The sequence below is a fragment of the Platalea leucorodia genome (genome assembly GCF_965183815.1).
Source record: "Platalea leucorodia genome assembly, chromosome: W".
Classification (NCBI taxonomy): Eukaryota; Metazoa; Chordata; class Aves; order Pelecaniformes; family Threskiornithidae; genus Platalea; species Platalea leucorodia.
In genome coordinates, this window is record NC_138859.1 from 31,923,101 (window position 1) to 31,938,319 (window position 15,219).

Sequence of the window (15,219 nt, forward strand, 5' to 3'; positions counted from 1 at the left end):
ACAGAAAATCTGCAAAGCAAGCAACAGTTTCCCCTCTGAACTACCTCCATAAATCTAGCAAGGGAGCATGCACAGAGCTATCTTTTTCTCCCAAGGAAATGAAAAAATGCTTATAAGCATCATTGAACAAGAGATTGATGAGAATAAGTATGTGGCCTAAGGAGGGGGGGAGACACCATTATCCAGACGTACTAGAATTCAAGCACCAAGAGACAGAATAGCAGAACAACAACTTGGGAAAACTAGGGCCATGATAAGCCAGACCATCCACTCTTAACAGCTACAGCTCATCACACACAGCAAAATACAGGAAAAACTATGTCTAAACAATACAAGGGACCAAGGTCCAAACATCAGGCTTCAGCTTTAATATTAAACTCCATCTTTAAAATAAATTCAGGGATTGTATCAGCTCCATAGGAGTATCTGTAGGAGTTGAAAATAAAATTACTAAAATGCTAAGTATAGCACAGCACCTCATATATTATGCAATTGCATGGTTAGTCTATTAAGCCATAGTTGCAAAGCAAAGAACTATCATATGGCTTCACCTGCTGTAGCCTAACTGCATTACACACTAAAACATTCCTAGAGCTTTAGAGAAACTTCACAAGAGAAAAAATAACTGCACTGACAACTGAAGAACAAAGTCCATATAGTTCAGAATGCACTATTTCATTGATGGGCATGGTGTCAAAAGATCTTTGACCATTTTAAGAAATACCCAAAACTGGATGATCCTGCAAAGCTTAGGAGGAAGCAGCCTCTCCTTAGTAAAGTTTTAGATGACTTGGGAAGGATCAGTAAAAGGACAACTATGAAAGCATCAGATTCATGCTTTCCCACAATATAATTTTGAGGAAAGCTCTGAGAAGTTGGGCATGTCCTTTAAGATAGAGGATGGTGCTACCTCTGGGCGCGGGAATCCATCACAGACTATCGAAGCTGCCTGTTTTTGTAAGGGAGGTAACTGATTACAATTTCAGCTGACAATGCCTGAGGCAACCCAAATGACAGTTGTGGGCCTGACCTTCGAAAATGTGTAACAGAAGCCTTCCTGCTGGCCTGATCTTAGATGGAAAGAAGAATAATCTGAAAGGTCTCCTTTGTTCTATCTTCAAAGGTTTCGGAAGTAAAATATGGTCAGGCATAAAAAGGATCTTACATCTGTAGAAAGTTAAATGAATAGAAGTCTTCGGCAAAGAAACATGCCCTTCTCTACTCTCATCTAAAAGCCTCTTATCTATCCAAAGCCAGGCTGTCACAATGGTTGCAAGAGAAAAGTCTTCATAAAGACTAAGTCACACAGCATAAAGCCTTAAAAATCACAGCATTAAAAAAAGACTGGCAGAGTACCAAAGAAATTGTCAATACACATTCTAGCTATCACTCCTTGCTCTTCTAATTCCTCAAATTGGATAGACACATCTTCTTCCAAATGGGGGGGGGGGGGGGGGGGGGGGGAATCTAGTGCATCAAAGCAGAGCGAAACTAGAAAAAGATATTTGGGAATCTGCATTCAGAACTAGTAGTACCTCTGCTTCCAACTTTACATCAAATCCACAGTCAAACTGTTCTGGAGTATAATAGCCTTAAAACAAACCCTTCAAGTTGGAGGCCCACAAACTTACATAAAGAAGAATAAATTTCTTCACGCCCTTCAATTAATACTCCTTCCTCCTTGAGCCCCTTAAGTTCTCTGTATTTGTTTCTGAGTTGCATTTTGTCTACAGAGAGCAGTGGATTCAAAGGGACTTGTCAAAAGAGCAGAACACAAAACCAGCACATTACCAAGACAGATTTAACCAAGGTGAGATGCTCTCTTCTACTTCCAACTTGCCAGCTCGCTCAGTATTATATACTTCTGTGTTTTAGATGACCTCAACTCTTATAAATGAAAAGGGGATAGAAAAGAAAGTCCCCTCAGTCAGAACGGTACATGTCCTAGATTTAGAGTGTGTGTGGGGTAAGTTTCCTCATTAACAATAAGCTAGAGTACACATCCTCACAAATCACAGGAAATACTGTATGTTCAGTATTAAGAAAGGAAGTCCAGGTTTCTTTCCCAATTTAGATGAGATGGAATCTAGTTTACTGCCTCAAATAAACTGTAAGAAGTCCTTCCAGCAAAAACTTCAACCGCAGTAAGACATATTTTCCCGATATCTCTTGGGATAAAAAAATTGCTCTGTGCAACATTATAAGCGACATTATATACTGTGCTGGCTTTGGCTGGGATAGAGTTAATTTTCTTCATAGTAGCTAGTATGGGGCTATGTTTTGGATTTGTGCTGGAAACAGTGTTGATAATACAGGGATGTTTTCCTTATTGCTGAGCAGTGCTTACACAGAGTCAAGGCCTTTTCTGCTTCTCACACCACCCCACCAGTGAGTAGGCTGGGGGTGCACAAGAAGTTGGGAGGGGACACAGCTGGGACAGCTGACCCCAGCTGACCAAAGGGATATTCCATACCATACGATGTCATGCTCAGCATATAAAGCTGGGGGAAGGAGGAGGAAGGGGGGGGACATTCGGAGTGATGGCGTTTGTCTTCCCAAGTAACCGTTATGCATGATGGAGCCCTGCTTTCCTGGAGAAGGCTGAACACCTGCCTGCCGATAGGAAGTAGTGAATGAATTCCTTGCTTTGCTTGCGTGCATGGCTTTTGCTTTCCCTATTAAACTGTCTTTATCTCAACCCATGAGTTTTCTCACTTTTACCCTTCTGATTCTCTCCCCCATCCCACCAGGGAAGAGTGAGTGAGCAGCTGTGTGGTGCTTAGTTGCTGGCTGGGGTTAAACCACAACATTGTTTAGTCTCCTCTTTCTGTTTTTCAATAAAGTCATGCAAATAAGCAATACAGTGAAAGAAACAACTACTAGCTGTATCCTCTTCTGCCATTAGTAGCATTGTCAATGTAACTTTCAGATGTGGAAACCTCCTCCAACTTCAATACTGGCAATGCGCACCTACAGAAGTTGCACGACTTAAAATATCTGCCTGTCCTTTAGGTTTATAAAGATTCCCCTTGGTGGCAAACACAGACTCGGTCTCAGGGTTGTGGAGGTGCTACAGACTAACTACAAACATTGCAGCAAAATACAGGCCCGTGTCTGACAAAGCACTGAGTTCTGCTGCAGAGTTAAATTGCTGCATGTAAATGAAAGCCAGAGGACTCTGCAAGAGACCAGCTGAACACCCACAACATTTTCAAGGTTCAGCCTACTCTAAGGTACACATGCAGTAGAGAAGCTGCCCTGGTCTCCATTTCCTTCAAAAGAATTTGAATGGAGACATGGAAATCGAAAGCTTCCACAATACGACTTTCCCAATCACTTCTTAGAAGTAGAAAGATGCAGCAAACAGAAAGAGCTGTTTAATATGAAAGTAAAACCTTACCGTGTCTGAACTTCCTTCCAGCAGTACGTTGATTGCTCTGTTCACGTCCCCATTACAATCATGTAGTGCCACTATGCACTCATCCTGGTTTTTCCCCGTCACTTCCATAAGCTGGCAGTAAAAGTCAGACATGTTAAAATATCTAAATTATCATCATAAGAAAATAAGAGTTAGTACCACCACAGATTCCAAGAAAGTGCATAGCTACTGTGTCAGAGCAAACTAAAATCCTAAATAAAGGTATCTGCATTTTACAGATCTGCTTGGGATTCAGACAAGAGACAGGATGAAACACAATTGAAATGGTAATCAAGAAAGCACTCTTTCACATCTTTTTTTTTTCCTTTATGCTTGCAGCAAATGCTGTCACCCCAGAGACAGCAGTATATGAAGGTAAAGATGTAAAACACCAGGATAGCTCCAGTATCATCCTTTCTCCCTCCCCATCAAACATCCCCCTCTTTATCCCACTGTGTGAGAACAGACATAAGGTAAGCCATGGCAAAGAACAGATCCATCTGGAAAAACATTCAGACTAAGAAAAAGGTTATTTTTCAGCCAGATCAGCTTCCTCAATCCATTCCAGCATAAGGTCACACAAAAGGTATAAGCGATGGCTGCTTAAGGAGACCTAGTACTGAATTATGCTCCGTGGACCTGCAGTGCACATCCTAAGGAGTGTGGGATGGAAATAATCAGTCTGTCATGGGACACATCCAGCAACTTCACTCAAAGGAAAAAAACTACATGAGCTAGAAATATATATGCACAATGTAAAATAATGGAGATTTTCCATGCAGAACTTAATTCTTATCTTTCCCACCAGCAGAGCTATAGGCACTACTGATGAGGGTCCTTTGGCTTCAGGAAGTACAAGACTTCATTTCTGGCACAGCAACAGAACAAGTTCATAACAGGAACAACAAAAAGCACTTAACAGTGCTTCAGAGGAGGTTTTGCAAAGGAAAAGAAATCTGCACCTCTGCTGCATTAATACGTTCACGCTAATTGTTCTCTCCCTCTGGGTGTACTCCTAGGTTCTTCGTGAGTTGTGATGTGTTCACTAGAACAAAATCACCGATACCCACAGCAGAACAGGGAACCGGATTCTCAGTACTGCTCAAATTAATGGTCTCAGCTATGATTGGGTAATGGAAGCTTGAGCATCTACACCCGAAACTCAGCATGGTAGAGGAAATGGTGTGAGATTTCATTTTCACAGTGTAATTCTATCATTTTAATGCATACACAGATCTGGGAGGTCAGATTTTTTTTTTTAATAACATTTCAATTCACCTTTAAGCTATGATTAAATTTTTACTTTTCCTGAAAAACAACCAAGATATTAGCAAACTCATTTTACACAGGTAACGTATTTTTGCCATGTTCATGCGGACAAGCTGAATGCACTCTTTATTCTGACGATCATTAAGCATTAGGGCCATACTAGAGAGAGAGAGTCTGGAAGAGACATCAGCACAGATGAGTTTTGGCTTAAAGGCTTGTCTACAAAGGAAAATACACCAGTGTAACTATACAGCCAGAGCTGTATTACCACACAATTTATTGTAAACAGACTTTACAGTGCAATAAGAGCACCTTTTCCTAGTTAAACTTATGTCCTTCTGAAAAAGGTTTCCTCTAAATCGGAAACAGATGCTCTAGCTCCAAAATGTAAGCCAGCTTTGGAGCACCTTATTGCAGGGCATAAAAACTCTGTACCATAAGAAACATACTTGTTTCACTTTATCTTCAAAATCTGCATCGTTCTTATCGTAGATCATCTGAGCAAGGCGAATCTGTTCTGCTGTTGCCTGAAAAACGCAAACATCCAATAAAGTACACAAAAGGTAACAATATACTTTTTAAAAGTATCTCCTACCATCACTATATTTTTTTCTCCAGATTCCCAAAAAGAACATACACAACAAGCACAGAGGTGCTATGGGGAAGGGATTAACATCTCCTCTATGCCCATTTTATAGTTAAAAAGTTAGCTGGAACAGAAGCAATTTCAACATATTCTAATGTGTTTGAACCACAGTTAAAGGTCACCACATAGACAAGACAACCATATGATAAAATAGAATTTACCACAGAAGCCTAAGCTTTGATATTAGTACTTTTACTTTTATTTAGTATCTACCACTATAGAGTTAGAGTTTTGTCGTAACAAACTGGCAATGGTATTTCTAAATTAACCACATCTCTGATGATTCCTGCTCACATCACCTTCCACGCCTCTCCCAACAACAACCTGACTCTGTAGTTTTATGAGCACTTAAAAAGAGACTGAGTCATGCCTCAAGATTTTGCCCATGAACAGCTGCACTTATTTTCTTTATAAGCGAATACTGGTCTCTGAAAACTGCTAAAGGATCTTGCTATTGATGAAATATTTGGTGCTTCTGTAACGTTTCTGGATCACAAATACATGCTGGCAACTTCTCCAAAAGCTGAAAGACTAAAGTGAATGGATGCAGTAAAGTACCATAAATCCAAACAAGCTATGGCTGCCCCAGAGAGAAAGCAACTCAAGAACACTAATTTCTCATCATACAGGCCACTCTTCATAGTGTGGCATTTGCAGTCTACTTGAACTGCACTCCCATGAAAATACCAAAGATAACTATGCTACATGATCCTGGACCTAATTTGATTTCTGCTCAAACAGAAGAGGCTACTGTTTCATGCTAGAGAAGGCTGATACTGAAGAGAGCCAGGACCCAAAATGCAAGTTGATGTGCTGCGGAAGACTTCATTGAGAAGGGGACCATCTCATCCACCAAAATTCTCAACAGAAAGGATTCATCCTGGGCAGCTGGTTGAACCTCACCTTTCTAAGTCTCACTTCACAGGATACCCACGTGAAATTCTATGCCTCATGAGTTCAGATTTAATCAGCCTCAAACTGCTTCGCTTTTGGAGTTTACCACAAATACAAGCTCAAGAGGAGGTTGCCAAGTGTAAATGCTGAGTCTAAAAATTACTCCACTGTACACCACCAGCTGCTTATTTTCTGAGAAGTTACTGCAGCTCTCCCAGTTCCTTGAGGGAAGCGACATTTGCTGTGCTCAGAGGCGACATTCCAAGACAATTAGCATTTGTAATGGAGTTAAGTACTCTGCACAACTTCACATTTTCAAAGTATCATGCTGACAGCTTCATACATCAGTCAGTAACACAGAGAAGAGCCTGCTCTGGAATTCCCCACTCCAGTCCTGGTGCCACCCTCCATGAAAGCCTCCCAGTCAGTGCAGTGCTCTGTGCGAAGGAGCTCTTTCTTGGCGTCTGCTGAGAGCTCAGCAGAGAGCAAAAACAAAAGGTCTGCTGGTTTTGGGAATTAAGCCTTGTTGATCCATCTTCTCGCTCTGACTTAAGCCTCCTCAGGCCCACTGCAACTTTTAAGCTAGTGAAGAGATTTCCTTTAAAGATATCCAGAGTAAAAACATTCAGACAATGTAATTTCTGTAGAGGCATGATAGCATATTTGACCAGAAACAGGAAGCCATTAAGATTAATTTTTTCCATAAACCAACTTTTTTTTCAAGTCCATGTTAGAAGACAAAAATATACCAATTTTATAACAATATCAAATGCGTGACAGTATCTTCAGTTTTCCTGTGTAAGCAGAGAGCTTAGAAACACGAGTAGGTGTAATATAGCTAATATTTATGCCAGTGGATTACACCCAGATGGAATTGAAGATTCAGAAGAAAAAACCAACAACAAAAACCCACAAGATGTGTTTAATACACAAGCATCAAATCATTGTCACAAAAAGTTTTGGTTCTTTCCCAGCAAGTGGTTCTTCTTTATTTTTAAGGCACCATCGTTACAAGTAACACTGCAGTATCCTATAAAAGAGTATAATTAAGTTTTAATTGCAACTAAGAAAATAGTAGCATCTTAAGACAGCTAAAACTTTACTCAACCTTACAAGATATATTATCTTTGCGGCATAACAGAGTGAAGGAAATTTTTAACTAACAACTTCAAACTACCAGAAAACAGAAGTGTACAAAACAAAAATTAAGTGACAGTAATAGGCCCAGATCTTATAATAAAACGGTATATTTATTATCCAGAAGCAACGCAGAACTGCGATGTAATTTCTTAAATAACTTAAATTATGATCAATATGATATTATGACAATAAAATCTCCATTTGGGAAAGCAACATTATTCTACATTCAGAAAAATCAATCAGTGGTGATTAATTAAACAGTAAAATCCCACACATTTCTGTTGATCTGTAAAGCCTGACTAAGCAGGAAGGTCCACCTGATATCTAAACAATAAAAAAAATATGGTGCTCTAAAACATAATTGCTGTATATTAAGTAACCATCTTTTCCACTTAATTGACCAAACCAGTATCTATTATGCAAGAAGTAGAATAACTAGACAAAATGCAGAAAAAGGTCTGTAAGACTTAATACTTCAAATCAATAAATCACATAGGTTGGAAAGGTCCTCCAGCGATACTCAGTGCAACCTCCCACTGAGACCACGTCCCATCAGAGGACCTGCTTGGGGCCAGACAGAGATCCCACAACCTCCCTAATCCATGACCGTGTTCATGGTAAACAATTTTTTTTCCTTTTAACAGCTGGAATTTCCAGTGTTCCAACTTGTGCCATTGTCTCTCCAAGAAGAGTCTGCCTTCACCTTTTCTATACCCTTTCATGAGGTATCTGAATAGAAGATACGACCCTTGCCTTGCCTTCTTAGGGCTGAACAAATCCAGTTCCCCAAGCCACCTCTTATTCATCCTGTGCTCCAGCCTCTCAGCCATCTTCGCAGCTCTTTGCTGGACTTGCTCCCATCTGCCAACGTCTGTCTTGTGCCAGGGAACCCAAAACTGGGCAGAGTACTCCACTGCTGCCTTGCAAATGTCAAAAAAGGGGAAACCACCACTTCTGTCAATCTGCTCACTACACTCCTGCAGCCTTACTTGTTATAAAAAAAAAAAAAAAAAAAAAATTCAACTTCATCTGTTGAAAGTCACTTTCTAAATCCACACATTAGCATGAATCACGACCACACAAAGCACTGCAGCGCAAGGAGATAAGGGCTCGAGCTCACATAATTAATACTGTACAAAACAGAACAAGAGCCCCTCCATATTAAATATCAGTCTAGAAAACAATAAAAGACAATTTCCCATGGGAGCACCTCTGGATTGATGCATTTTCTGCCAGCAGAGAACTGAGGCAATTCTTGAATTGAGTCTAATTTTGAGAAGTACCTGACAAGAGAATAATGAGTTGCCAGGAGCAGAGACATTTTGCACTCTCTGTAACCCAGACAAGCACACAACTACTCTGCTGCTGAGAATCAAGACAATAGGGTAAGAGCTTAATTTCAATCTCACAGATACTCAAAATAATTTTAGTCCACTAGCAGACGACCATCTTCATTTCACTTTGTGAGGACATTGCACAAGAATTTTAGGATTTTGTGACTTGCAGATATGCTGAATCATGCTGTAGAACACAGCATGCATCTAACGAAGCTTTTCCCACCCACCCAAATTCCTCTACCAACCAGAAATCTTCTAGCATCTTGAGGCTGGCATGTGGAAGAGCTGAGATCTGAGGACACTGAGGTCACAGGACAGAAATCCTGACACAGGCATAGACATAGAATTCCTCACTGATGGGAAATGTTGCTGAAGAACACAAAGCTCCTTTAGAGGCAAGAATACAGGAACAACTTAATGCTGTGCTGGGTTACTGAGCAATTAGAGATATCAAACATACTCTTCCAAAATAGACCATGATTCCCCCCCCCATCTTTTCTCAGTTTTTACTTAAGGAAGAAATGCATATCATTACATGCTCGCTTTTAACTCCAAGAAGATTATATAGTAGCACATACCTGTACTACTTGTTTCTGTGGTTGTGTTGGCTGTGTGGTTGAAATTTGCGTTTTGTCCCGAGTGCCCCGGGTACGTTCACTGCCCACTGAAGTCATCATATACAGTATATACAAAACAGTGTATGTACAAAATAGAAAATCTGAAAAAAAAAAAAAAAAAAAAATAAAGAGCATGAGTTAAGGCAGGGTACTGATTCAATACCCAGATAATATACAAATGCAGTAGCTTGAACTCTTCCTGCCTTTACCATGAACTTTATACAGAGACTCCTGAGAAAGCAGCTTTAATACGCTATTATTGGATTTATCATAGCCTTTACAGTAAAGGGGGAAACACAGTGGATAAAAAGCATTTTTGTCAGCTGATTGGGATCTGTCTAGATCTGTACTTCCAGACAACATCTAAATCTCACAGCTTTTTCCAGTTATTTAACATATAGACTTTTCTATCCGCTACTCTGCTGAAATTTCAGCTCCAACTGTATCACTCCTTAAATTTCTGTACTACCTGCTGTCTTGTTTTGATGCCTGGAATTTAACCACTCTCATACCCACTCAGAACACTAACGCAAAAATCACATTCACAAACTAGGCAGTTCCTCTCTTCCCCATCATCAAACTGCTTTCCTGCACATATACCGAGGTCGTGGCCAACGCCTGCTCTACTTCTCACCTCTCATTTCTAAGAGAAATGATGATGCTTGCCTTTAAATCCAGTCTCTGTAGGCAGTATTTTTGTTTTGTTCTCCCTCATAATTACCAAAGTTATTTACAAAACTACCTATTACCCTGCTTTAAACATACCTTTGTATGGCAACAAAGAAACCCAAAAGAAAACCCAAACCCCACACACACATCAGTGCTATCCCATTTGTGGCAGTCAGCTTTCATTCTCATTCATCCTCTAGTAATTAAAATTACTTTGAAACAAGAAATTTATTATTCCCCCTGTGTTTGTACTGCATCTAACACAAGGCTAATTGATGAGTATGGTTTATAGTAGCTACGATAACTGGAAACAGATCTCTCAACTAGTCAGAATGGTCATGGTCAACTGCCTGGTTTCTGTCCCCATGACAATGGGAAGTAAAACTGCAAATTTAGGGAACTAAGGACAACCTGCAAGTGGTGCACCTGGGCAGAAGGAGATGTACAAACAAAAAGCAAGGCGCTTTTACTGCAGCCCCAATGTATGAACGTGCCTCTGCACGCAACTTGTCAGGGCAGCAGCTTCGGTGCAAGCTGGCTAGCACCGAGTTCAATGTGCAATAATATTCAGATGAAAACCGAGCAAACTGCTGTGACTGCATGGACCAGGATGTGTTCAATACCCAACTGCTCGCTAGCATTCACAAGTAATGGGTACTCAACAACTAAAGTTGCAATGAGATGTTTCATGATGCTCAGGAGCCTCATCTAGAATCAAAAAGACAATTAACCCCATTATCATCTAAATCTCTTCCTCACTTTAGAAATACACTTTTGTTGGCCAAAATTTAACCCTGACATTGAATTTCTTTATGTGCTAGTTAAAGCATTCAAAATCTGAGGAGAAAGTATATTTCCATGAACTCTTACATATTTAACAAGAAAAGGCCTGCCTTTACCAGGAACTGACTGTAGCATGAGCTGAACTGGAACACTGTGTTTCTCCAGCTTTATGAATATATTCACCAAAGCCAATCTGTCTCCCAGTCTCTTAAGGCAGTCTTTGTTGTCTTCTAAGCCCCAGAACACACAGGCCTTCAGAACACTGCACTTGACACCCTAAAAGCCAGATACAGTCAGAACAGAGGTTATTCAAGCTCATGACAACATGTTCTATGGAAACATTAATATTTTATTAAGTAGATGCAGAGACAGTCTGAACAGCAAGTTCAACACTTATCGCTGACTAGCTGGTCATGGCTGTCCACTGATATTTTAAACATGTTATGGACAGTCTTCAGTTGAGTTTGCAGTAGAAATTACTTTTGCTCTTTGTGTTAAAATCTGCTTTGTAAGCCTTGCTGAATGGACTGCCAACATCCAAAAACTTTAATTTATATAGACTAATAATGACCTTTGGGTTGGTTTTTTTGCTTGTTTTTTTTTGTTTTTTAAGTATCAGTCATCTCATCACAATTTGAACCTAGCACAATGAGCAATGAAAAAAAGCCCTGAACAGAGAACATGACAGAGAGCACTAACCTCTCTGAAAGACAAGCTAATAGTTTCAAATATAATTGTCTGGAATTAGCCCACTGTGATTTATGTTGAGAAATTATAACTCCATTGGGTCTCAATTTGTTCATCATTTCTGAATTAACATCATGTTTACAGATATTCTGGTACCTAGGAATTCTGACATACATTTCAATGGTATTTTCTCTAACTTCACCAAAGCTACTCAAAATATTGCAATCCACGTTTTAGACATGACAGCAGTACACACACGTTAAAACACAGAGTTTTCTGTTTGTTTGTAAAGCACACACTGAACTATAGCCTACACTTCTGATAGCCAGGCAACCTACGGTACCTGAAGAGGAGTGTGTCTTTTCTCCCTCTCCTAACGTGTATTTTACAGTCTCTGTGCCACAGCTGTTTAAGCCATGTTTGTTATTCAGGATGAAAGGATACTTTAAGGAAAAAGGCAGGCACACAGATGTTTGAAACACACCTGAGGGACAAAGTGGCACAGCCTGCTGGTGGGAACAGAGCCAAACAACCTGAACAGTATAATGGGATTTTTAAAGAAGATCCTTAAAGAAGATCCTCATCTTGCTGATCGTGCAGCCCATGATCAGCACAATTTGGCAATAGGTTGGAAGCAGAAAACCAGCAAAGGTGAGAGCCTCTTCTGGCAGCAGCATGGACTTACACTTGCTTCAGGCAAGTGTGGAAACACACCCTCAGTTTGACATTCCCCATCAAGCCAACATGGACACGTTATCACAGAATCATAGAATGCTTTGGGATGGAAGGGACCTTTAAAGGCCATCTAGTCCATCCCCCCTGCAAGTGGCAGGGACATCTACAACTAGATCAGGTTGCTCAGAGCCCCATCCAGCCTGGCCTTAAATGCTTCCAGGGATGGGGCATCTACCACCTCTCTGGGCAACCCATTCCAGTGTTTCACTACCCTCATCGTGAAAAATTTCTTCCTTATATCTAGTCTGAATCTACCCTCTTTTAGTTTAAAACCATTACCCCTTGTCCTATCACTATTGGCCCTGCTAAAAAGTCTGTCCCCATCTTTCTTATAAGCCCCCTTTAAGTACTGAAAGGCCACAATAAGGTCTCCCCGGAGCCTTCTCTTCTCCAGGCTGGACAACCCCAGCTCTTTCAGCCTTTCCTCATAGCAGAGGTGTTCCATCCCTCTGACCATTTTTGTGGCCCTCCTCTGGACCTGCTCCAACAGGTCCATGTCCTTCCTGTGCTGAGGACCCCAGAGCTGGACACAGTACTCCAGGTGGGGTCTCACCAGAGCAGAGTAGAGGGGCAGAATCACCTCCCTCGACCTGCTGGCCACGCTTCTTCTGATGCAGCCCAGGATATGGTTGGCCTTCTGGGCTGTGAGAGCACATTGCTGGCTCATGGCCAGCTTTTCATCCACCAGTACCCCCAAGTCCTCCTCAGGGCTGCTCTCAATCCCTTCATCCCCCAGCCTGTACTGATACCAGGGATTGCCCTGACCCAAGTGCGGGACCTTGCACTTGGCCTTGTTGAACCTCATGAGGTTCACACAGGCCCATTTCTCCAGCCTGTCCAGATCCCTCTTGATGGCATCCTGTCCCTCAGGCGTGTCAACTGCACCACTCAGCTTGGTGTCATCTGCAAACTTGCTGAGGGTGCACTCGATCCCGCTGTCTATGTCATTGATGAAGATATTAAACAGCACTGGCCCCAGTACGGACCCCTGAGGGACACCACTCATCACTGTTCTCCATCTGGACATCGAGCCATTGACCACTACCCTCTGCGTGCGACCATCCAGCCAATTCCTTATCCACCAAACAGTCCGCCCATCAAATCCATATCCTTCCAATTTAGAGAGGAGGATATTGTGGGGGACTGTGTCAAAGGCCTTACAGAAGTCCAGAGAGATGACATCCATAGCTCTTCCCTCGTCCACTGATGTAGTCACTCCATCATAGAAGGCCACTAGGTTGGTCAGGCAGGACTTGCCCTCGGTGAAGACGTGCTGGCTGTCCTGAATCTCCTCTCTGTCCTCCACATGCCTTAGCACAGCTTCTAGGAGGATCTGTTCCATGATCTTCCCAGGCACAGAGGTGAGGCTGACAGGCCGGTAGTTCCCAGGGTCCCAGAGTCCTCCTTTTTACCCTTTTTAAAAATGGGTGCAATGTTTCCCTTTTTCCGGTCCCCAGGGACTTCACCTGACTGCCATGACTTTTCAAATATGATGGAGAGTGGCTTGGCAACTACATCAGCCAGTTCCCTCAGGGGACTCTGGGATGCATCTCATTGGGACCCATAGACTTATGTATGTTCAGGTTCCTCAGGTGGTCGCAAACCTGTTCTTCTCTTACAGTGGGAGGACCTCTGCCCTCCCGATCCCCGTCAAATGGTCCATTGACTCGGGAGGTGTGAGGAGAGAGGTTGCCAGTGAAGACTGAGGCAAAGAAGTTGTTGAGTACCTCAGCCTTCTCCTCGTCTGTTGTTACCAGCTTGCCACTTCTGCTCATCAGAGGGGGTACGCTTTCCTTAACCTTCCTTTTCTGGTTAATGTACCTGAAGAAGCCCTTCTTATTATTCTTTGCATCCCTCGCCAGGTTCAGCTCCAGCCGAGCCTTGGCCTTCCTGATCCCACCCTTACACAACCGGGCAGTGTCCCTGTACTCTTCCCAAGATACGAGTCCCTTCTTCCACTGCCCGTGCAATCTCTTCTTGCCCTTTAGTTTGACCCACAGGTCATGGCTCAGCCATGCCAGCCTCTTCCCTTCCTTGCCCAATTTCTTGCACCTGGGGATTAAGAGCTCTTGTGCTCTATGGAAAGCGTCCTTAAAGATCTGCCAGCTCTGTTCTGCTCCCTTGTCCCTGAGGGCCATTTCCCAGGGGGTCCTGTTGATTAACTCCTTGAAGAGCTGGAAGTTTGCTTTCCTAAAATTCAGGGTCCTGACTATACTCTTCACCCGACCCTTATCTCTCCGGAATGTGAACTCCACCAGTGTGTGATCACTACAGCCGAGGCTGCCTCCAATCCTGACATCACCAATGAGCTCACTTACATTGGTGACCACCAGGTCCAGTACTGCGTCCCCTCTGGTAGGGCTATCTATTACCTGGCTTAGGAAATTGTTGTCTATGCACTCCAGGAGTCTCCTAGATTGCCTACTGCCTGCCGTGCTACTTTCCCAGCAGATGTCAGGGTGGTTGAAATCCCCCATCAGGACAAGAGCCTGTGAGTGTGAAGCTTCCTGTAGCTGAAGAAAAAAGGCTTCGTCAATAGGCTCCCCTTGATCAGGCGGCCTGTAGTAGACCCCAGCCATGAGGTTCCCTTTGTTGCCTCAGTCTCTAATTCTTACCCATAAACTTTCAGCCTGCTCATGGCTATTCTTCAGGGACACTTCTTCACACTCTATCCATTTCTTGATGTAGAGGGCAACACCTCTGCCCCTCCTTCCTCACCTGTCCCTTCTCAACGACCATGTTATAATCCATTTCATACACAATCCAGTCTTCTTAAAAGCACAATTGGCAGCTTGATATAAAAAGAGCTTTCAAAATAAAGCTATTTTATTTCCCCTTAGTTGGCTCCCACTATCTACAGGCAGTGTCCAGACACAGAAACCAGCCCAGCCCCAGAGTGCACGAGGAGCAGCTGAAAGGCTCTGCTCCACTGCTGATGGTGCACTGACCAGGGAAACATCGCACCTCCCTGGCACGGGCATGCCTTCACCGTGCCAGGCTGAGGCTTCACACCCTACCACACCT

At 42.4% G+C, this 15,219-nt stretch overlaps 1 protein-coding gene across 3 annotated transcripts in view; it reads right to left on the bottom strand.

Annotated features, from left to right (window-relative positions):
* Positions 1-13,408, bottom strand: part of LOC309601791 (ubiquitin-associated protein 2-like) — a 75,239-nt gene extending 61,831 nt beyond the window's left edge. For all 3 annotated transcript variants that reach the window (XM_082334916.1, XM_082334915.1, XM_082334917.1), the window contains exons 1-4: positions 13,357-13,408; positions 9,283-9,422; positions 5,137-5,214; positions 3,401-3,511 (exon numbers count right to left, since the gene is read on the bottom strand). In XM_082334916.1, the coding sequence (XP_082191042.1) occupies positions 3,401-3,511; positions 5,137-5,214; positions 9,283-9,422; positions 13,357-13,381 (354 nt within the window). In that variant the 5' untranslated portion in view covers positions 13,382-13,408. The remainder of the gene's footprint in view (positions 1-3,400; positions 3,512-5,136; positions 5,215-9,282; positions 9,423-13,356) is intronic.
* Between the last annotated feature and the right edge of the window lie 1,811 nt (positions 13,409-15,219).